This window comes from Mugil cephalus, chromosome 2 (genome assembly GCF_022458985.1).
Source record: "Mugil cephalus isolate CIBA_MC_2020 chromosome 2, CIBA_Mcephalus_1.1, whole genome shotgun sequence".
NCBI classification, from domain to species: Eukaryota; Metazoa; Chordata; class Actinopteri; order Mugiliformes; family Mugilidae; genus Mugil; species Mugil cephalus.
The window spans coordinates 22696913-22720983 of NC_061771.1; the positions used below are offsets into that span (position 1 = coordinate 22696913).

Here is a 24071-nt window from a genome sequence, read left to right on the forward strand (position 1 = left end):
AGTGAGTTTGACACCCCTGTCATAGATCATAAGAGCTAAAGATTGTTGTTATGGGTGTCTAACTAGTGTCCACCTACAGGCAAGTGATAGTTACAGTACGTTCTAATTTTAACACACCAAACAGACTTCGACGTCCAAACAATGTCCAAAGTGCTAGATAGAAGCGCCTTACCTGTGACAGCTTAGCTTCACTTTTTCACAGTTGGAGGATGTGGATACGCTTTGTAGATCGTTGCTCTGTGGTCTGCCTCCATGGCTCAAGAAACCATTACCGTGTTCTTGCTTGGCTGAAATTGTATGACTTAAAGGTCCAGTGTATAGGATATAGTGGCAGCTAGAGGTGACTTTGGAAACTGCAACCCACTGATTACCCCTTAAACTGACCCATTCCAAATCTATGGCGATCATCTCCACAATGTAGAAACTTTGAAAGTCCTCTCTGGAGCCAGAGTTTAGTCTTTCTTTTATGCACAATGGCAGCAGAGCATCATCAACCCACTCCCTGTTTAGGTCAACATAATTAAGAATACTGCATTATATTTCTGTTAAAAGATCCTCATAAATCCTACACACTAAACCATTTAATTATGAACATCTCACAGCCAACTCCTTTCTTGCATGAATCACCGCACGGACTGATGTCATTTGGGCTACGATCACAAGGCGTACTATAAATGAGTTTTTTGAAAGAGCACCGCTTACCCTCAAGTGTAACCATGTGTACTATGCGTGTACTGTGTACGGGTGTGTGTGTGTGCTTTCCCAAGCTCCAGAAAGAGTCCGGTCATGTGCTTGATAGCTATTTAAGACAGAAGGGAGAAATGAGCCGACTCTTGGGGGGCTACGGTTCTGCAGACAGAGGAGCAGCATGCACGGTGAGAGGTAGGTGAACACATCGGACCGCTTTTTATTTTACGTAATGAACTGAAGGATTCTATTATGAATTAATAGCACAAATTAGTGTTTCAGCACCTTTGGAAAACTAAATGTGAACAATAAAAAAAAGTAGCACAATTGAGTCTTCGTCAAGTAAATCAGGTTTTACTGTAGTATAGATGATTTTATACAACAAAAGGCCACATATCCGAAATCATGCTGCACTGACTAGTATTAAAATTGAGTAGTGCATTTAGTCATGCATTACATAGCTGCATTTCTGCAAAGGCACCAACATTTAAACTTTTTTTTTTTTTAATTGGGTGCTTCTTATCAGTGGTTTCTTGTTAAATAACTGCCCCGGCCACATTATTGTAACCCCCTCACTCATTCCTAATCAGCGAGCTTCAAAGGGCAAGTGAGTCTAGCTACAAAAAGGTTGAAGCAAACCATCCCTTGCCATGCTTTGTTGAAAGCATTTCTGAACTTGTAAGGGTTGAAAGCTTTGTGAATTATGCATAATAACTGGTACTGCCTGCCCTGCAGGGGCATGTACGAAGTTTTTTTCGCAATAACGTTAAAACAACCGACTTTAACAAAGGAACACAAATCGAATGAGTTGTTCATCAGATGAAACTTAAGTGTATGTCTGTAGTGTGTGTATTGAATTTTTTTTTTTTTTCGTCTTCATCATAGCAAATGTGCTGTGGGAGAGGCCTGAACATGACAAGTGGTTTAGAGAAAGATGGGTGGATGGAAAATGATCTCGACATGAAAAACATGTCAGATTTCTCTGTGTGTTTCTGAAACATCTAACCTACTTTACTCGTACTTTATTCTCACCATCTGACGTCTTTTTTCTGATGCAATCCTTCCCTCTTTTGGACTTTGTTAGCATGTGGAGAGTGGGTTTCCTGGTGGTGGCCTCGTGCGCCACCCTGACGCTGGCCCAGTTTCCCCGGGAGTGCGTCACCCCCGAGGGGCTGCGGAGCGGCCAGTGCTGCCCGTCTCTCACGGGGGCGGCGGGCGACGAGTGCGGCTCCAGCGCGGGAAGGGGACAGTGCGTTTCCATCGCTGCCGACAACCGGCGCCACGGGCCGCAGTACCCGTACGCCGGCCGCGACGACAGGGAGAGGTGGCCGCTGAGATTTTTCAACCGCACCTGCCAGTGTAATGGGAATTTCACCGGCTACAACTGTGGCCGATGCAGGCACGGGCTGACTGGACCGAACTGTGATCAAAGGATCTCTGTAGGTAAGAGGAGCCGTGCTGCGTGGGCCTAAATAAATCAGGAAAACTTTTACTACTGTAGCCTGTAGAGATTTCACATCGGCCTTGGGAACGGAGGCAGCCTTCATAGAGGGTGAAAGTAAATGTCTGCGTTGATTTTTAACAATGTTTTCTTTCCCCCCCTCTTTTTTTGTTCCTCCTACACCCTAACGCTTTCTGTCTACCTCCCATCCTGTCTTCCTCCGCCCCGTTCACCTCCCTCCAGTAAGAAGGAATATCATGCAGATGAGTTCAGCTGAGAAGCAGGCCTTCGTGAACGCACTGGACCGAGCTAAGAGGACTGTGCATCCTGAAGTAGTCATCTGTACGAGGCGGTAAATAAGTGCATTATATACTTGGATTAACTGGATGAATTGATTTCAAAGGTAGAATGATCATAAACACGGCAGTTAACATGTGGCTGTTGGCTCGATTCAGCCGAGTCTGACTATTCAAAAAGGAGCAACAAAGCTATGAACTCTTGCTTCTTTTTTTTTTAAATTGTCCATAAAACAATAAAAAAAAAAATCACATGGCAACTTTAGGAAAACAGTCCGTGTATGTTCTGGTCACTGGCTTTTCCGCTCATTAATGAATATTAAAAAACCCTGAAAAATGAGCGGTTATTTGATTTTCATTTTCAAATTCACAAAATTAAAATGGTAATTTAAGGCATTTCTCTTTATCAGCTTGAGAAGGGATGAACAAATCCCTTAAAAAGTGGTCAGTTTTCATTTTCTGCTTCTAAAAAAGTTGCCGTTTTCACAGAGCACCCTTGAGCATGGTACTGTGTTTATGGCAAGAACGCCCACATATATGACTTATATAGCCAAGGATAAAATGTCTATGGAACCGGACTCCGATGTGATTTTTGAGGCGATGGCAAAACAAGGCTTGTCACCTGCAGAAATCTCTGCACGCAGAGTAATGTTAGCTAGTGGTTAATTATTCCCTGATTATATGTAGTTGTTTTTAGTTGTTTTTCACAACTTTTTTTTATTGATTTTTTTATTGATTTGAAAATAATGTACTGACCCATGTCCATCAACTTCTGTTACACAGCGTCGTCCTCGTACGCGCTCTTACTTTGGAAACGACAACTTCTGGCCGCACAATATGAAAAAAGGGGCACTTTCTTTTGTTTTTGCTTTTAGAAACAGGTTTGTAGAATTTTTGTTTATCTGTTCTCGGCCCCGATAAAGAAAAGTGCCTTCAACGTTAAAATGAAAATCAAATAATTGTTTTTTTAATGTAATTTTCTGAACGGAAAATCCAATGACCAACACAATCGTCCAAGTAACCTCAAATGAGTCAGTGAACCATCTTTTTCCTAATCAGCTGAAAACTGCAGATTGAACTTTGATGCAATATCACAACATCAGTGACTTAAACGCCTAGGTCCTTCCTTTGGCAGCCATACTGTGCAAGATCTACAAATGTATGGTTATCTGAAAAGCATGCAGCTTCAGCTTCCTCACTGCAGAGGATAGACAGGTCGTCTCAAAACACAACTCTCACCTCTTTTCTTTAGCTACCAGGAGGTGTTTGGGGCCGACGGAAACACCCCACAATTTGAGAACGTCACCATTTACAACTACTTCGTCTGGAGCCACTACTACTCCGTCAGCAAGACGTACCTGGGCTCGGGCCAGAGCAGCTTCGGAGGCATCGACTTCTCTCACGAGGGCCCAGGTTTTGTTACCTGGCATCGTTTTCACCTGCTGCAGCTAGAGAGAGACATGCAGGTGAGAAAAAAGTAAAGAGCGGAAAAAATGGAGAAAGAAGGATAGGAGGAGCGGGAGGGGCTGACAGGAAGGAAAAGAATGGGTGAGATGGTAAAAGAATGATAAGCTGAATATGAAAATGGCATGAGAAAATGGGGTTTAAAGTGCAAAATTCGTGGAATGTAAGACAGTGAGATGCATATTTTCTTAAAACATCATCCAATCCAACTTCCGCTCTGTGCAGGACATGCTGGGCGACCCCTCCTTTGCCCTGCCCTACTGGAACTTCGCCATCGGAGGCAGCGAGTGCGACATCTGCACCGACGACCTGCTGGGAGCCAGGAGCTCCTTCGACATGAACTCCCTCAGCTCCAACTCCGTGTTCTCTCAGTGGAGGGTGATCTGCGAGAGCGTGGAGGACTACGACACTTTGGGCACCGTCTGCAACAGTAAAGACCGTCCCAGAAACGCACGCAGTTTACCTTTTTTTTTTTGATATACAGCATCGCCTCAGCTGCATCAGAAAAGAGGGCAAAGAGCTCATAAAGAGAGCATGTGGAACATAAGCTCCTATAAATAATCCCTCACAGCTGTTGTGCTAAATTTGATACGGCTCGCTACTACTACGGTTCTCTTGAAACTGCTCCAGTCGTTAGACACGTTCGGCCGTCTGAGCCGCATTCAAAGCGCGGGCCTCAGCACAAGCCATACGGGAGATTTCAAGTGCTAGTTCACAATGGGTCACAGGGTTTAGGAGTAGAATAAGAGAACTGTTATGCTGTAATGAGCTAACGCTCTATAAGCCAGACTTTGGGGTGATCAGATTTGCAGGGATTGGATCTCATTCCGCAGTGGCACCAGATTATAGTCACTACCTCTGCTCTAGTGCTCGAATAAACCTAATTCGTGGAGCGCTGTTTTCTTTTCATCCGGAGTTGTGGAATAATTACAAGTGTCAGTCATCGTCTTTTAGTCCCGCACCACAAACACATCAAAGTAGGTCTCTTTGAATGCACACGGAAGAAAAAAAAACATTGTTCGGTAACAGGTAGAACATGTGAGCGGTCGACGTGTGAGTGATCCGTCTCATTATTCCCCCCCCTTAGAGAGTCGTGACAGGCCTGGTATTTCCTTCATCAACAAGCAACATCTCCTTAAATGGGTTAGGTGGGATCGGAGCGGGTGGGGGAGTGATGGGGTTTGCCTCATTTGTGTGTGCGCGTGTGTGTGTGTTTGCGCTCGTTGGAGACAGGAATCTCGCAGTCTACTGGTTCCTTTGATCTGAGGGAATAATCTTCAAACTGACAGACAACTGTGTTATGTAGCCTTCTGTTTCTGCACTTCTGTGTAGGAGAGAAAGCGCCAAAAAAAAGAGAGAGAGAGAGAGAGAGAGAAAGAGGGAGATCATGCATGCGAGGAGGAAAAAAAGGAGAAAAAAAAACTTCTGTTCAGTCACAAAGCTCCCACTCACGACTGTTGACTTTTATTGAATAATTAAAAAAGAAAACTGCCATTCTGTCATGTTTAAGGCTGATCAAACGAGGCGAGTCTCCCACACAGACTTAGAAAGCGGTTAAATAATACAACATTTCTAATCATGTTTGTTTCCATTTCTGTGGGGACCGCCGGGCCGAGTTTGAAATACAACCGCACCACAAACCGAGCTGTCGTGTAGCCGAAGTTGTGCTTTGTGTCGCTCTAACTGTGATTTACTTGAGATACTCCGTGCAACCGCTGACCTTTGGTTTTCCCTCCATCACCCAGGCACAGAGAGCAGCCCCATCAGGAGGAACCCAGCGGGCAACGTGGCGCGGCCCATGGTGCAGAGGCTGCCGCAGCCCCAGGACGTGTTGGACTGCCTGGAGCTCAACACCTTCGACACCCCGCCTTACTACTCCACCTCCTCGGAGAGCTTCAGGAACACCATTGAAGGTGCGAGTCACAGGTCGGCGCCCGAGCGGTGGTTTGAAGCTCCGACCGGAAGGGGAGCGTTCAAGTTCAGACCGGGCTCATTTCAGAAAGTGAATCTGCTGAAGTGCTGTGTGACTGTACAGACACAAATACGAAGCCAGGAAGAACGCTCTCACTCAATCCTCCACCCACACGCACATATGGTTCGCTCCGAAACAGCATTAGCTGTTGCTAATTTTGGTAAATCGGAGCTTTTAGTTTATTTCTTTTTATTTTTTTGTTTTTCTATGCTCAATATTTTCTAGGCTACAGTGCCCCCCAGGGGATGTATGACCCGGTGGTCCGCAGCCTCCACAACCTGGCCCACCTCTTCCTCAACGGGACGGGAGGACAGACTCACCTGTCGCCCAACGACCCCATCTTTGTGTTGCTGCACACCTTCACCGACGCAGTCTTCGACGAGTGGCTCCGCAGGCACCAACCAGGTAAAGGCCGGTTCATTCCCAGACACATTCACTCGCCCTGATTGATGAATAGATGATAACGTGTGGTTCTCTGTGCGTGGAGGTGACATCGTTTACCCGGAGGAGAACGCGCCGATAGGACACAACCGCAGGTTCAACATGGTGCCCTTCTGGCCTCCCGTCACCAACGCTGAGATGTTCGTCCCCGCCCCAGATAACTTGGGATACACGTATGAGGTCGAGTGGCCAGGTTAGTAGCAGCAGACACGTAAGGCACGCTCCGTCGCCACACGCAAGACCCGAAATCACCCTCCTCTTCCCCTTCCCTCCTCTTCCCCCGTCCACAGCCCGCGCCTTCACCCTGTCTGAGATCATCACCATAGCCGTCGTGGCGGCGGTCCTGGTAGTGGCAGTGGTGGGCGGCGTCATTGCCTGCGCCGTGCGAGCTCGCTCCTACCGCTCGGCCGAGGCCCTCGAGCCGCTGCTGGGAGAGACCTTCAGGCGCTACTCAGAGGACGAGCGCAGGTTCGACAAGTCCCAGTCGGTCGTCTGAGTCCACGTCTCCAGTTTGTGAGAAGGCCTTAACATGTTCGTGTACTTGTTTCGCGTTATTTTTTTTTTATCCTCCCATTTCGTCTAATAAAGTTGGTCGTGAACCCTGAGCCTGATGCGTTTGTGTCTGTGTTTGCTGTGAAGTGCAGGGCTGGCAGAGGTCAGGAGGATCTTTTATTTGGCGCATGCAGCAGACCTGGTTAGACTGTAGCCATGGGGCTAGAGAACCTGAGCCGAAGCAGCTCGTAATGAGTGCTATTGATATTGATCTTTGCTCCGCCACTCGATATCAAAACTTATATGTTGTGTCCACGTACATTCACGCAGACCTGGCTTATCCATGGAGAGGATGAATGATTATTGTCACACAGTTGTTCCTTTCATGCTGTGCTCCGACGAGGACTCTGTCCGACAACAGACTGTGCTGTATGAACAGACCACATAAAGATCTTAATACTGCAGGCCTAATAGCTGCAGACGCATGTTTATTTATCTGAAGCCTGAGGCCAGCTGGCGAATAACAGCGGCTACATGTAATCTAACCAATAATGAGTCAGATCAGGGCCTTGCAAGTTCTCATGTCTTCATACAGCAGCACACACACCGCCCCCGTGTGGATGTGTGGCATTACTGCCAAAGGATGTAATGATAGAGTGTATGCATACTATTCTTCTTATCATTATTTTAATGTAGTCGTTTTGAACTGACGTGTTCTTAAATGGGGTGGAAGGATCGTGTTGTATTTATGGAACCACGAATACATTTTGTTACAGAAGAATACATGGAAAGGTGAGCAATTTTACATTTGTTAAGGGTGGTTCACAAGTGCAAATAGTTTATAGGGTCTTAAACTATAAAACTTTAAGGCACCAAGTATCAGCCAAACACCATAAATCTGCTACCTACCTCCCACACACTCGCCGCAGCAAATACTCATCGGCCCACTTCGCAACTTCGGCGATGCTGGCCGCTTATTTTTCCCGCGACTGCTTGACGACAACCAATATAAAATGTAACTCAAAGTCAGTAAGTAGAGCATGCTTTCAACGCACATCTGTGCGAAAAGGCCACGTCAAGCATTTGATTCATTCATTTGATTGAAGGGGTCGCGATAATCGCGCCCACCTGGCCGTGCGTATTTACGCACCATTCATGCACATTTATCGTTTAATTTAAAACTTTTGGAGGCTTACAATCGGGGTGACCCGCTGTGGTTTTCAGACGTTTTAAGCATTTTATTTATAGTGAATTTATCATTATTATTGACGCCAAAAAAAAAAAAAAAAAAAAAAAGTCACCGTGTTAACCTTAAAAAACTTTCACACAATCGCGTGAAACTCTTAGACGTGCGCCGTCTTCAATGGATAAAATTCAGATGGAAAAATATAAATGGATGAAGAAATGTCCCTTTAGAAATCTGCTCCGAAAAGAAGTGACCTCAGCGCGCCCGTATTAACAAGACAGCAGTTTTAAAATTCAGATGATTTGGCGTCTCGAGCAGGCTTCTCTGCTATAACTGCGTGTCAGTGTCTAATTATTTCTTACTTCAGGCTGTGCCCCTGAATAAAATAGGAGGCCACAGACATGCATCCTTCTCCCGTGCCAAGTTTTCAATCAAGTCTAGCTCATTTGCTCATGGCCACCCAGACCGGTGTTGAGGAATGACGTGGAAATACGGTAGTGACACCTCGAATGACAGGTGTGATTAAGCGTGGGCCCACAGCCTATGTACAGTAGTTACAGTAAGATATTTTTGTCCTGCTTTAAGGGAAGCGAGAATTCGAGACTCAGCACTGGGCTGAATTACTCAGGTTTGGCACTTTTGCAGCGCCAGCTGATGTCCCGAAAAAGAAAAGAGATTATTTTTTTTGGATCCATCATCAGTTGGCTGTTCTTTCCATACCACCAGGTTACACTGACAGCAAACAGACACGCAGCCCTGTGGATTTATGAATAAGGAGATGTGACAGTCACACACAAAACAATCGTTTGGCCCACTCCACCCCTCTTGAGAGAGAGAGAGAGAGAGAGAGAGAGAGAGGATCATTAGTGTTTTTCAAGTGCGCTCTCATGAAAGTCATCCTATTTTCAGCTGCATAAAAATACATCAGCCGCAGAAGATGCTTTAAGTATCTGTAAGAGTGGAAAAGAGGCCAAGAAGCCACAGAGCGGTGAAGGGCCACGGCCTCCTTTTGCGAATGTTTGAGGGAAGGGGAACTTGAGCCTGGTCTGGAGACGGCCGATCCGTTTTCTTAATGGAAAAGAACAAGGAGCAATGTAAATACATTAGCCCGCACGGAGTTAAAAATGGGGTTTAGATATCAAAATAAACAGCACACACAGGAATGGTATTACAGAGGGACAGCGATTATATTGAACGAAACATCCAAGCTAAATGCACAAAAAGCATTTTTCTTTGCCATTTCCTCCATCTTAAAACCCTCCTCATGCCAGCAGGCAAGCAATTGTTCATCTGGAGAAGGATAAAGCAGACTGCGATGGCTGGGTTTCAATAAAGCTTGCAATGTGAACAGATGGCTTTGATTAATGCGAAGGCTTGAGACAGGATCTCCCTAGATGCCTCCTATATCCTAAATGAGACATTTGTGTGCAAATGTACTGTTTGTCAAGTTGTCACCAGTACTTAAAGTAATTAAAGTGAAAGTTCTGTGCATTTATAAAAAAAAATATATAAAAAATGGCAGGGGTTTACTCTCCCCTAGTGTTTCTCTGACTCGGGGTGGAAACGTCTTTGTCCTAACTTTAGACTAATTTATTCTCAAGAATGTTGTTTTTCCTCTCACTAATCCTCTCGTCTCGTGACTGCTGCCGTGATTTAGAGCTGCCTGTCACTCGGCGTGCGGCGCGCACTCCGTCCTGTCACCTCCACTAAACCTGAGTGATTCTGAAAATGTATTCAGGTTTGACAAAGACAGAGAGGAAGACGCGCAACACGGGGAGAGAGACAAAGAGCATAACCACGGCAATAAGACATCTCCAAGGCTAAATGCAGCTCACTGGTTTGGAAATAGATGCAAAATTATGCAAAATGTGAGAGATTCTTGCATCTATCCATAAAAATGTGACTGCGGGGCCAAGCGTGCTTGTATAACAGTTCAGAAGTTTCTGATTTTCTCAGACTCTTCTCTCTCGTGTGCATCCGCGAGCTTTGAAAGTCAAAATAATTTGAACTCTGCTGCCGTGCCCATCTCGGGATCACACACAAAAGAGCCAAATAGAAAAATCCCAAAATTTTTGTCATCCGCCATTAAAATATCACCACATTGGAGGTATTTGTTTCACGGTGAGGCGCATTACAGAACATGTATACAAACGTCTAACAAATGAGCATTTAATGAGATCACTTAGAGCAGATTGAGTTACACGATGGTACACAATGCCAAACACACACAAGTCTGAGTGCTGTGGCTATACAAGGACTGCACGCCTAGATAAACGCAAATAAACGACAGCGGAGAAAACATAAGCGTCACAGTGTCAATGGATTCATATAAAACAGGTATGAAAGGGGTTTCTAAGTAAAGACTTCACGCCAGACTGACAATACAACAGCTGCTTACATTGGAGACTATGCACACAAATAAATAACACGTACATGAGCTGATACTCAGCAGCTGCTTTCAAACAGATGCAACAAAACGTCCTTTTCTTTTCAATTCTACCCGATTAGCATACGGCGGCTATGATTGCTATTCATCCACCCGTCAGCCGACACGTTTGTTTCGCTGGTGCGATTCTGACACCTCTTTTTTAATCATTAGAATCAGAAGGAAAATTAAAGCAAACGTCCTAAAACCTTATTGCCACGTAAAAGATTGGCAGGAGCACTTGGCATGTTTTTGTTGGGTCTCAGGAGGAGTTTTATCACAGTCACAGTGCGCTCTGAATGAACAGAAGTCGAGAGGCAGTAGTGCTGGAAATGCACGTCTTGAGAGATTACATCCGGTTGTGCGGTCAACGTATTCACACGGCCTACGCACATTTATTGATTATTTGTTTTCAGAGACAGCTACTGTATATCATAAATAACTTAAACAGGACCACAGCGTATATAAAAAAAAAATGGTCGGATACGGCAGTTAAGTACACCGATCAAGCATAACATTATGACTTAATATTGTGTAGGTCTCCCTTGTGCCTCCAAAACTTCTGACAGTTGTTAGTGGGGGGGCTTTTTGGTCCTATGGGCTGAGGGGAGGGTCCTCTGTGGATCATCCCACAGATACTTGATCAGTTTGGGATCTAGTGAACTTGGAGGCCAGGTCAACACCTTGTGCTGTTCTTCATGTTTTTTTTTTTTTTTTTTTTTTTAGTTGTTCCTGCTGGAGATGGCTGCTGCCATCAAGGAGTGTTCATTGCTATGGGGTCTATCTGGTCTATGTGCATGGTTCATGTCTAAGTAACACTCACACGAATACCAGGTCCAAAAGCTTCCCAGTAGAACACTGAATTGTCACAAGATGGTCAATGTTGTTTACTTCTCCTGTCAGTGGTCATAATGTTATGCCGGATTGTGTATATTATAAAATAATTTGAACAGGACCACAACATATCAGTTAGACAAAATGCTATATGGTCGGATATAGCAGCTTTTGGGATTTTGTTACTCTGTATCTCCCCTGCTGTTAGCGCAGACATAAGATAGTCCTTGGTTTCCAACTTGGTGGATGGTCGGGGCTTTTCTGGTTCGGTTTGCTTGCTTCATGGTTCTCCTTCATGGTGCTCCTGTTTCCTCCCACTATCCTGCCAGCAGCCAACTGGCAACCCGTCCAGGCCATACCCTACCTCTCACCCAACCTAGTTATACCTAGTGGATGAATGGATGGATGTATGGATCGCCTCCTCTTTATAAATATAATCTTTTGTCATGTAATTGCGTCATAATTATCATCTAACAGATTTGTTCAAATAACAGCTTCACTACTGGAAATACTGTGCGCATGTAAAAAAACAAACAAAAAAAACCAAAAACACCCAAGCTGTGTTTGCAATTAGAGGTAGCTTCCCCAAATGTAAAGTAGATACATTTAGACTGACATTATCTACTCTTCTCATTTTTAACAAAACTACACGATTCTATCTGCGTTCGCCTCCTGGGTTCCCTTGTGAAGCAGTTCAACAACAAGCAGCTACACCGCTTTGGTTGATTAAAAATATCATTAAAATGGGACGCGGCGGGTCGGCGTCTCAGGAGAGTACGGTGAGGACTACGGTTCCTTTGGTCTTTTTCAGGATGTCCACTGCTTCGGCGTGCGTCACGCCCTCAAGGCAGTGTCCGTTCACAGCGATGATCTGATCTCCGCGTTTCAGCCGGCCGTCCTCTATGGCTGCCCCCTGCGGGGAACAAAGCCCATCGCTATACACAGATCGCAGACTGTTTACACCAGCATGGCGACACACATGTAACCAAAACTGCAGATAGTTCACGCTAATGAGTTTCCCACGACAACCCCCTGCACATTTTCACAATAAGAGCATTGTTAAGAAATGAATGATGCACGTCCACTGAAACCTCATAATTCGTTTTTTTTTTTTGAAAAGTTTGTATTAACTGCGTCAAGCAGTAAGATTGAACAAGGAGCAAGATCTGTTAATAAATTACGGTAAATTACACTTCTGAAACAGATATAATTAGAGAAAAAAATCCCGTTACCCTCTGTAGTTTAAATAGATTAAGGTTTCTATCACATTTGAGTAAAATAATCCTATTTCCATAAAAGTCATGTGATTTTTTTTAAAGAATTTTATTTCCACAGACCCCTTGCAATAACACCACGGACCACTAGGGGTCCTGGTTGCTTTACTCTATAGTGCCATAGCTTGGTTATTCATCACAGTTGTTATTTTGTCATTCAGAATTCACCAGCTGCTACACACCATTCGCAGGTTATAACTGTGTCTTCCTGCATTTCTCCTTGTCATACAACACTTTATTCCTAGGCCGAAAACGATTCTGTGCAAGGTTGTGGAAATTTGTTTTTAACGTGGCTCAATAGAATAGTGGTGGTGTGCATTACTGATATTTAAAGGTGTTTCATTTACTCTTATTAGGGAATGAAACACCAAACATAAGGTGAGTGACTTACAGGCTGCTGTTAAACTGTTTATAAAACTCTTCAGTTTCTCCAACAAAGGAACGACTACCCACCTTGTTGAAGACGGTTTTGATGTAGATGGGCAGGTCTCCGTGAGGGCTGCCAAACCCTCCAACAATGCTGAAGCCGAGGCCTGAGGAGCCTCTGTCCAGAGTGATGGTTTTATACATGCGAGCACTACAGGGGAATAGAGAGCGGAACAATAGATGTTTGTTGCTGAGCAGGTTGGTGCCTTTGTTGTTGAAGAATGAATGGATTGAAGTGACTGCCTCTTACCAGAGGTTGTTGTGAGAGCGGGTCTGCAGGCGGCTAGCTGGAGACCTTGCACGAGCGTCGCCGCGATCCTGTGAGCTTTGTTCACCAGAACTTTGTGCCACCTACACACACACACACACAGTGTTATAACACTACACACACTGGACTACTCTTGAAACATTTTAGGCACTTAAGACGTTTCTATTCTTATCCACCAGGGCGCCATCTGATTGGCTCATTCCTTCCACAATTCAACAAGCATAATGTCATTGAGTCAATCTGGCATTACATGAGGAGACAGACACAGCTGAGACAGCCTAAATCTAATGAAAAACTGCAACAGTTTCACCGAGGTGATTGGAACAAGATGCCTGTCAAGTAAGATTAAAACTGTGCACACGTAACTAAAAGCAAAGGATGACTGGATTCAGTAAGTGATGTTTACTCCACTTTATATGCACCGTATGACAGGCTGTAACGTCGTTATGCCTCTCCTAATGGTAATGCAGTGGAGAACATCCAGAAAAACTGGAATGTGTTTATATCATAGACTTTATAAAGGTGGACTAAGAACAGCTCCTCAAAAGTGAAGCAAGTAGAGCTCCCCCTGGTGACTGGCTGTGGTATAGGTCATAAGCTCCACCCCCTCCATGTTAGTGGGTGGGACATGGGCCAAACTAAAACACTAAAATACACAACAAATTAAAAAAAGTCAACGATGATTTCTGTCATTTAAGGTAGTTCATATAATACTGATGAATACTCAAGTATATTTTTTTCCCGTAAGACGTGAGAGTAAGAAATAAATAAGTGCAGTGTATAAACCAACATTTCTTTGTCACTGGTGGAGGGAGAGCAGAGCACAGTATTAACTGAATGAAAACACGAGTTAGTCTGGGACAAGTGTGGACGGGTGGATCAATAATGTGGCTCCGCATGACTCCACTCTCTGATCAGAATCTGGCTCCAAAGTCGCAAGACGGCTCTACCCATATCCCTGGGGAAACTAGCGTCAATTTGGTCAATGCAAGGAAGTGGGGACAAGGTGTCCATATTTACATACAGTCTATGGATTATTACATAAAATGTAGTGCACGTCAAGCACATTGTTATCCGGAAATTGCAGTGTAACATATGCACAAAAATACTAAGAATGAAGGGGTTGCTGAATTGTGGTCCGTGTTATTTTGTGTTTGTGTTTCCCCTCAATGCCTTGACGAGTGCTAAAAGTAAATATGACCTAGAGGAAGGGAATTTTCCCCTCACTGTACAGAACATAAACTTGCTGACGTTATCACAAAGAAACTTTGCCTCACAGGCATTGCATATCAACTTGTGCACGTCTCACTGTGACACGACCTGCAGACTGATGGTTCTGGCGGCGTTTTTCAGCAGGACTCCAGCATGGACATGAGTCATTCCCTCAGTGGACACGTCATTGATACTGAGGATCCTGTCTCCCGTCTACATGACACATGCAGACACACACGGACATAAATTCAAACTTATATGCCTTCAAAAATCTGCGTTTCAGTGTTATTCTTTGTGAGTCAAGTATCAAGTATTCTATATCCTTTCCATCCTAACTCAAATGGGTGCGGGCTCAATTTACCTATTGTGAAATATTTGTAAACCTTGTAAAAGCACATTGTCCGTATTTCAATGCACCACGTACAGTTTTATAAAACTGTGAGCAAAAATCTACAAGCAACTCTAAGGGCAGTCTCAGCCTCAAACAAATGGCTGACAGGTGGCAGGTTGCCGCCATCTGAACACACACACGCGCGCACATACTGGTGTACATATATACATGTACACTCCCCACCTGTAATTTCTGTGTTTTGGCAGCCAGTCCATTGGTATCCATGGTAGCAATAAAAAGAGGTACGTTGCCATGGGGACTGCCCACTCCTCCAGCTACACTGATGCCCAGGGAGTCAGATGGACCCTGCGGTGATATCACAAACAGATTATAGACCTTCTGAATCACATGAAAGATTTCGCACATGACACAAACACCTAATACTGTGTCACATAAAACCAGACGATCAATCAGTCTAGTAAGTAGACCACATCTCCGATCTGGAGGTCATTTTGAACCCCCTGAGAGGTCACAATCGTATTTCAACTTTCTGCACATAAACATAAGATAATTTTAGTTTCCATTTTAGTGTTATAATGGTCGATTATTCTTTTGATTGTCTTACCTTGTGTATAATTACTTTTCTGATGTCATAGTCTTGAAATGATGAGAGAGAAGAAAGCATTTTACTTACAATAGATTCATCTATTTATTGAAGACATTAACGAGAAAATGTCCACCTTATTATAATTATTACTATTATTTTGAATCTGCTAAATAATCAGCATTCATATACTTCTTTTATGTTCAGATATTACTCCTGAACAGAAGGGGACTCACTGTGGCTTCCTGTTTTGGTATCTGTCTCCCTCTGGTGGCCGGAGGAAGCATCACATCCACTTGAGTGTGTCAAGGTGGAACAGTCAGAGTCTTCGCTCTGGATAAAACACAACTTAAAATACTCCTAGGTTCACAAAGTACTTTTGTTAAAATACTGAATGGGATTAAAAGTTGAGCTACTGACTGAATTAACATAATGACTGAGCTACAACACAAAACAAATGACACTACACGTTTTAAAAATAAATAAATAAAATATATATAAGGCCAATGTAACAAATAACACCATCTGATCCTACATTTCTTTTTCACTGGTTTGACACACATAGGAAACAGCTCACCTGGCTGTGCCGCGAGTACTGCAGCCCAGCTTTAAACCGAGCCACCTCCAGGTGAACTCCTCCGCTGCAGCTCTGTGAGAAAAAGTGGCACATCTCAGGTAACGACGGCACTTGAGGACACTTCTAATTCGATTAAACACGGTGTTTGTGCGACTGCACCGGACCTGCAGAAGTTTCTGCGCGTGCTGCTGTGAGGCGGCGCGGACGTCCTCCCCGTTGATTGACAGGATCTGGTCACCTAGCAACAACCTGCCATCCGAATCTGCTACACCTCCTCTGATGATATCTGACACAAAGATGCCCGTGTCATTACTGTCGGAAGAAAACGGAGGTCAAAATCCATGTCTGCTTCACGCTTATATAATAAATGATGTGACCTGTAAGCTGTTGTGAATAAAGTCACACTTGATCATGGAAATACATGAAACCACATTAAAAAAAATGGGGAAAAAAAGAAAAAAAATTCTTTAGAAATAATGTATCCTGTGTTATCTCTGCAGTATGACCTTTTGCCTGGCTCTTTACCTGTAAGGTAATTACTGAGCACTGGATTGGTGTGTCATTTTATTATACGGTATATCTATCTCCTCTTTTTTTTTCTTTTTTTTTACATTAACGATCTGTTGCTGCAGAGTCACTGACCTCTAACTGCCTCCTCTCCTCCAGTTACCTCTTCTGATAATTAAAAAGGGGGAGTTTTTCCATTTTATTATTATTAGAAGCGTAAAGGGCAAAACTGTTGAGAAACTGGCTTCAGCCCACGAATAAAAAGTTGATTCTAATTAAACATGTGTTAAAAATAGCCTACGCATCTGCTGCACAACTTGTTTTAACGTAGTGGCAGCAGTGCATGGCCTACTTTGTTTTTGCCTATTCTTCATCTTCACAAGGTGCAAGACATGCACGGCCGCGCGTCATCGTCAACCTCCTCCATTGGCTTAGCTTAACGGTCTCCGGGCAAATTCTCTGTGATCTAAATCCAGGCCGGCTTTAGGAGCGTTCTGAACCTCTGACGAACATACAGCCATTCACACGCGTCCTCGGATTTTCGATGACAGCGGGCGTAACAACTCGGAGGTTTCTCCTTTGGCGGGGAGCATCATAATTGTACCTCTTCCCCACTGTGGCGAACCCAAGCCCCTCCGTGGGGCGAGGCCTGAGCTCCAGGCTGAAGACGTCCCACAGGTCCTCCTCCCTGTAGGCCTCCTGGTGCCTGAAGACGCACAGCCGAACGCGCTGGGTGGTGAGCCGCAGCACAGCGATGGCCTCGTCGTGGGTGGCCTGCCGCAGGTCTATGCCATTTACCTAGGAAGGGGGTGAGAGTGAGAGAAGCAACGTGAAGCGATTGGGTAATAGTTAACACACAGTATGTTTTAAATAAGTACACAACCTTCACTGGACAGAAATCATTAAAACTATATACAAGAATCAAACAGCGATAATCAACCAAAAGTCAGTAAAGCGATACCACTGGAACTACACTGATCAGACATAACATTATGACCACCTCACTTATATTGTGTAGGTTTTCCTTGTGACTCATCAGAGACTGGATATGGGCCTTCTGAGGGCATCCTGTGGTGTTAGCAGGGGTCCCGCACATACTTGATCAGTTTGGGATCTAGTGAATTTGAAGGCCAGATCAACACTTTGTTTAGTTGTTCCTAAACCGTTTCTGTGTGTGGGTTTGTGTCAGGCTGCACATTTCTATAGGGTGGATGTGCCTGGTCTGGTTTATGTGGGTTGCACATGTCTAAGTAACATCCACATGAATGGCAAAAGTCCAAAGGTTTCCCAGCAGAACGCTGAATTGTCTCAATGTTATCAAAATTCCCCCCTCGGTGGTCATAATATTATGGCTGATTGTCAGGGCAGGTTTGAAGGGAAAGAAATGGAGCATGCAGCGTTGATATATGTGTCTGTGCGTGCGCCTGTCATACCTCTAATATCTGGTCTCCAGCCTGCAGTCTTCCATCTCTCTGCGCCGCTCCTCCATCATTCACTTCGTGGATAATTACTGCCCCCTGGTGTAAGAATCAGAAGCCAACAACGGAATAACGTGCAACTCGCTTTGCAGATGGATTTTACGCATAGATAAATACACATTCAGCGCGTGCATTTTATTCTCATACTATTAAACAGTTCTAACCAATAGAGTGTCGCATCCTCCCACGATGCTGAGGCCCAGGCCGACATTTCCTTTACAAATCTCTATAGTAGTTTCCCTTCCGGCCGCAACAGGGCAGCTCGAGGGGTCAGAGGTTGTGGGGGCAGACCCCAGCCAATCGGGGCGCTCCGTCGGGGACGCTCGCGCCGTACTAACAGACGAAGGCGAGGCGGCGGGGAGGCTGAGCGAGGCTGTGGGAGAGAGAGCGCTGGAACCGGACCCGGAACCGGAGAGTGGCGCAGGGAGAGGTAGAGAAGAAGAAGAGGTGACACTCTTGGAACGGCTGACGGAGAGCTTGACAGTGACCCGGTGTTTGAGAATCAAATTGGACACCTGAATACAAAGCAGATGTGCAAGTCATAAATCATTAAATCCACCTGACCTTGAAGGGAAGAGTTTACGTGTGTGTGTGTGTGTTGGTGTCTCAACCTTGTCCACTGACAGTCCAGCCACAGGTTCATCTCCCACTGCTACGATTCTGTCTCCAGCCCTTATCCTGCCATCCTGCACACGGAAGCACAAATTAAAAGTAAAATGAGCTAAATGCATGAATGTGTGTGTGTAAAAAAAAAAAAAAAAAAAAAAAAAAAAAAAGACGGAGGGGAAGTGAAATTAGAAATCAAACGCACCCTCTGGACAAATATGAGTAGCTATTGCCCGGGGCCGTACATGAAAGCTCATTAGTACATGATGAAATCTCTTTAAAGCACGGCAACTGCATTATCTGGAGGTTTATCTGGTTTAAATATTTACAGGGTATACCGAAACGCTCATCGACGTCTCTGTATTCTGACAGGCTATGTGGCTGCCAGGGCTGAGGAAGAGTACTGAGGTTTAATAGGTGCAAAGATCTGAAAGATTTATGTGCAACCTGTGTCCCGGTGAGTATTCCCAGAATGATTAGGATGAAGTCTGCAATGATGAAAGCTACAATCCCAACAGATAAGTGTTTATCAGCGAGAAGAAAGAAAAAGGATTATTTTTATGAGGTGTGTTCAGATGAATATAATTTACCTCTAAATAAATAATATCACAATGGGTTAGATACACCGATCAGGCATAACATTATGACCGTGACATTTGACATTTGAATTTCTTATTGTATAGGTCTCCCTTGTTCATCCAAAACAGTTCTGACTAAGGAGAGAGTGGACATGGGTCTTCTGAGGGTGTCCTCTGGTGTCTGGCAACAGGATGTTGTTAATGGGGGGCTTTGGGTCCTGTGGGTTGAGGGGAGGGGCCTCCGTGGATCACCCCACAGATACTTGATCAGTTTGGGATCTAGTGAATTTGGAGACCAGGTCAACACCTCGTGCTGTTTTTTTTCTTTTTTCTTTTTTTTTTTTTTTTAAGTTATTCCTGGGGATGGCTGCTGGCATCAAGGAGTGTCTTTGCTCTGGGGTGGGGATGCCCGGTCTGGTTAAGTGGGTTTTACACGTCTAAATAGGATTCACACAAATTCCAGGTTCTAAAGTTACCCAGCAGAAAAATGTACCGTCACAAGACGTTATTAACTTAATAATGTTATGCCTGATTGGTATACTCTAAAGCCTGAACGAGGGAAATAAATCTCTGGAATGGGAACATATGCATGCTGTTGATGCTGGTTATATGATATTAATGCCACTGAAGATATCACACCTTACTGGCAGTGCCATTCTGGTTCAGGGACCTAACCAGCAGTCCTCTCTTAGACTCGTCCTCTGCCAGGCAAAGGCCAAGTCCAGCATGATCCTGAAGGGAGATGCAACAACATGAATGACCGTGAGTATTTATAGGAGATGTATTTGCTGTTAAATTATATTCTCTCCTCTCATATCACTCTTCTAGTGCTGTTGTACCTGAGGTAGGATAATGTGCTCCAGGTCCCTGGACGATCCTCCACACTCCCGACCGGTTTCCTTGGAGTCCACAGTGTCCTCACACTCTGTCCTGCATCCCCGGACCTTTTGACTCTGAGCTGCTTTATTTCTAGAAGGAAAAAAAATCAGCCAACACTTAACCAACGCACACATCATGTTCAGTCAATTCTGCGTAAATGCCGCAAGACCTTTTTTTGTGTAATACCTGATCAGAATGATCTTGACTTTAGACGGAGCGTTGTTGATGATAGTGGAGGCGTTTTGGTGACTCCGGCCATACAAGATCTGACCATTAATCTAGAAGAGGAAACATAACGTTGTGTACTTTCTCCTCTACTTTTTCACATCCGTGTCCATCTTCCCCTAACCTCAGCCTTTGCAAAGCCAAAGATTCACCATTATTCATTTGGATGATAAATCTACTCTGCAAACATCCAACACCCTCTTCCACAAACTTTGTCTTTAACTTAGATATTTTTGACTTTATTGTCTCTTTTTGTTCCCGTTTGCTTCTTACCTCGAGTAGCTCGTCCCCAACCTTTATCCTCCCATCTAAGCCGGCAGGCCCTTGAGGGTCTATATCTGCCACGTAGACACTCATGCGGGCCCTGGAGCCATCCTTGTTGCCTGTGAGGCTGATTCCTAGGCCATGAGCCGCGGGGTCCTTCTCCAGCTCAATCATGTGCAGCTTTCCAGACAGACTGCCATAGCGCTGAAGCATCTTTTCTAAGAGAGTTAACAAACAGGAGGTTGTTAGTAGGAAGATTTGATGGCTAAGCCAAAAAGTGTGGAGTACTACACATAACGACTGACACATGGAGACATGTGGAGAAGCATTACACCCCGGAGAAGAATGTGTGTGGGGGTGTTGCGGCACTTTGTCTGAAAGGGATATCAGTCAAGTTGAGGGAAAGGTGATATCTGCGTTTCTGTATAGAGCACATACAGAATGATTGGATACGGCTGGTGTGCGCATGCGTGCATTTATATGTGTGAGCATGGGTTTAGCAATGCTTACAGCACATAATTGCATGACTCAGAGTTACATATGTGCAAATAAGCACAGTTATAAAACCCGTTACATTTGTAGGTACACGGAACTGGTTCTGATTCCTGTCAATGACTGGGAAAAAGTTACGTTTCCCCCTGGTGGTGGTTTTTAATTACTGCAGCTTTATTTACAAGGTCCTCCCAGCGTTCAGGTACAGGCTACAGGTGTTCCACCGCGGAAATTAGATCGTCTGAGTCTCGGAGTGGAACTAGCAGTAAGTAAATGAGACGCACTTGGGTTATTTTTGTTGTTTCATTACACTGTGAGCTTCGAGGTGGTGTTTAAGGCATTTATTTTAAGTTACAAAAACCGTGCTATACTAATGTTAATCGCAAAGCTAACCGTTAGCATGCGGCTAGTCCAGGTGCTATGGCTACTTTGGTTCCCCTGTTGATCTCCTTGTTGAGTTGTAAGGACTGAATAGATTTTTTATGGAGCCGCGGTTTATCTAAAATGAAGCTTAAAACTACTATCTGCGGGGTTGTCCTTTTGTGAAACTCACCAGGGTCTGTTAGTGATCTTCTGTTCACCTTCAATTAGAGGTTGTTGGTCAGACCAGAATGGGTGGTATCCTCTTTTTCGTGATTAAATTTTATGACCCATTTTTGGCCAGAAACCCTCCAGACGCATGCACAAGGACACACATGCATGGACACGAGTACATTACACCTTCCTTCCACCACTTTCACCAATATTCCACATTATTCCACACGGATCTATAAAGAGTAGAGTAACAGTGCGCCCTAAGGATGCATTGGTGTAAACAATCCAGCATTTTACACTGAAATAAAGTTTGCTATTGCAAAAGGAGAGAAATGCATTCAACACACTTGTCAGACCCCAAGGATACATGCAATTCATTTTGATGAGTGACATGGAGTGTAAAGAGAAACCTTGGATATTTACAAGAAAACTCCACAGGGCAATAAGTGCACAAAGCATATCAAACATCAGAAGATTGCGGCCGACCTCTCCAGCCCTGGACGTAAACTTTTTGAGCCACTTCTCTCACACCACAAAAAAAAAAAGTCTTTCACAGACTTTTTAAGCCTAATGCGTTAAGGCCTTCTACGCTTGTGCGCTCGTCAGTGTGGCTCGCACCACCCAAACGCTAGTCCGTGCTGCGTATCGCCGATCGGTTCAATTATTGTTTCTCCTTTCCTACCAAAAGTTCGCCAAAGACGAGTCATGCAAATGTTTGTACCTCCGAACCTCCTCACTTAACCTTTTCTCAATGTGTTCCATCTTGATTGACCCAAAACAATCAATTCGGAAATTGCGGAGATGGAGACACACTGTCGCCAAGCGGACCAATCAAATGACATATGTGACGTCACCCATTGGATTCTGAACCTCGAACATGAAGCCTGAAATGGGCGTAGCCTGTGGTCGCCATGTTGAATGAGCTTTACTCCGCCTACACTCAATTACTCCAAATATGGACATGAGGGTGGTATTGGACATTGAGACCCGCCCACTCAACTCTCCCCTACCTGTTAGCTCGGTCACTCAAACGCCCTAAGTTATGCAGAATTTTAAACCTTAATAAAAAATAAACTAATTCACCCCCTTTACAGTTGTCATGAATAGTGAAATAAACTTAGACCAAAATAGTTTTTTTGCACCAGGCTGTAAACAGGTTTAATATTGCTGTAAAGGTGGGCTTTTTAACATGGGGGTCTATGGAGATTTGCTCCCTTTTGGAGCCAGCCTCATGCAGCCGCAGCTTTATGCACTTCCTTATGTGCTTCATCCCTCAGACTCGGAGGCTGCTGCTTGGTAGGTGCACTTCAGCTCGGTCCTGTGTATAATCAATGCTCACCCTCTTAATGCACAATATGTATAGCACAGTTTATTCTCTATTTAACTTATGACTTACGTGTATGCGTATTGGGCTAACCACCACAAAAAAATTCCTTGCACGTGTGAACATAGGAGACGACAAAGGGAATTCTGACTCTGGGATACAATTTAAATAACAATTTTGTGTGTGTCTGTTCGAGAGAAGAGACAAAAATAATGTCAGTTCTTATTCGTTAAGTAAAACCCATTCATACACAACTGTTGCTCTCCCAGAAATATTCCATCTCTTTGTGTTCTTGGCTCATAATGCATAGTAGCAACTGGTTTAACAATTGAAACATCACGGAAATTCCAATGGCTTCAATAGTACACTAAATTGCAAAAGTTGCAGTTGCAAAAAAAAGTATTGCAGTTTTTTCTCCTGTGATGTTACTCGGGGTTACTTTGGGCGATCCCTCTGTGTGCCCGTGTGATGTCTAAAGGATGCAGACTTACTCCTGCCAGTGTCGCCTCCGTCTTCGTCTACCGCTGTGATTGGTGTTGTGACATTTACGGGGCTTCGCCGATCCATTCTGTCGGGGCTTGGCGAAGTTACCTTGGGGAGAGGTTTTGCATTATTGAACAGGCAGAGTTTGAGACGCCTCGGGGGTCCTCCGGGCATGAGTTGGACTACCCCTGAGGCTCGTTCAGTGCGCTTGATGAAGCGGTGTGGGGGAAGAAAATTACTTAATGAACAGTTTTTTTTTTTTTTTATGTCAGCTAAAAATAACATGAAAGTTGACCAGAATCATGCATTATTTTGTAACTGACTTACAAGTGCATGGGAAAATAACTTCAAAAGGATGCACCGTCTATTTAGAGTTATGCATCTCCATCAAAGGAGGAAAACAAAGGGCTCAAACAAGCAAGGTGGCTGCAAGGGATTTTCAACTACAAGGGTTGTATCTACAAACATGCACGTTAATTAATTTTTTGGGGAAGTCGGCTCCATGCAAACGCAAGGCTGCTTTCGACACACTTACACGGAACGGTGTACCAACCTTGAAGGGGGTGGGAGTGAAAGGGTTTGCAGGGGAGAGACTAAGGAACAGACCACTGAGAGTCTCTGCTTCCTGGGATCATGTGGGGAAACACAGATATAGATCTATACACACTGCTACCAAAACAGAAAATAAAGCCCTTCTATTTTTCTTTTTGGATCGCACTGTAGGTGTTTATGACTCATCATTCTACGCATAGTGTGGCGTATCCGTAGCAG

General features: G+C 44.4%; 2 protein-coding genes across 2 annotated transcripts in view; one reads left to right on the top strand and one right to left on the bottom strand.

Annotated features, from left to right (window-relative positions):
- The first annotated feature begins 772 nt into the window (after nucleotides 1-772).
- tyrp1b (tyrosinase-related protein 1b) lies at nucleotides 773-6906 on the top strand. The gene is made up of 9 exons (XM_047579513.1): nucleotides 773-882; nucleotides 1772-2130; nucleotides 2372-2480; nucleotides 3677-3890; nucleotides 4114-4318; nucleotides 5634-5801; nucleotides 6086-6265; nucleotides 6348-6494; nucleotides 6592-6906. Exons 1-9 carry the CDS (start codon nucleotides 869-871, stop codon nucleotides 6795-6797), a joined length of 1602 nt encoding a protein of 533 aa, XP_047435469.1. The 5' UTR covers nucleotides 773-868; the 3' UTR covers nucleotides 6798-6906.
- Nucleotides 6907-11229: 4323 nt separating this feature from the next.
- Nucleotides 11230-24071, bottom strand: part of si:dkey-92j12.5 (multiple PDZ domain protein) — a 39300-nt gene continuing 26458 nt past the window's right edge. The window contains exons 26-44 of the mRNA XM_047575104.1: nucleotides 23854-23925; nucleotides 23309-23408; nucleotides 20477-20685; nucleotides 20165-20256; nucleotides 19939-20068; nucleotides 19739-19831; nucleotides 18527-18601; nucleotides 18080-18430; nucleotides 17871-17954; nucleotides 17042-17235; nucleotides 16095-16242; nucleotides 15931-16002; nucleotides 15590-15713; nucleotides 15375-15406; nucleotides 14993-15115; nucleotides 14527-14631; nucleotides 13189-13289; nucleotides 12966-13089; nucleotides 11230-12151 (exon numbers count right to left, since the gene is read on the bottom strand). Coding sequence (XP_047431060.1) covers nucleotides 12005-12151; nucleotides 12966-13089; nucleotides 13189-13289; nucleotides 14527-14631; nucleotides 14993-15115; nucleotides 15375-15406; nucleotides 15590-15713; nucleotides 15931-16002; nucleotides 16095-16242; nucleotides 17042-17235; nucleotides 17871-17954; nucleotides 18080-18430; nucleotides 18527-18601; nucleotides 19739-19831; nucleotides 19939-20068; nucleotides 20165-20256; nucleotides 20477-20685; nucleotides 23309-23408; nucleotides 23854-23925 — 2376 coding nt within the window. The 3' untranslated portion in view covers nucleotides 11230-12004. The remainder of the gene's footprint in view (nucleotides 12152-12965; nucleotides 13090-13188; nucleotides 13290-14526; nucleotides 14632-14992; nucleotides 15116-15374; nucleotides 15407-15589; nucleotides 15714-15930; nucleotides 16003-16094; nucleotides 16243-17041; nucleotides 17236-17870; nucleotides 17955-18079; nucleotides 18431-18526; nucleotides 18602-19738; nucleotides 19832-19938; nucleotides 20069-20164; nucleotides 20257-20476; nucleotides 20686-23308; nucleotides 23409-23853; nucleotides 23926-24071) is intronic.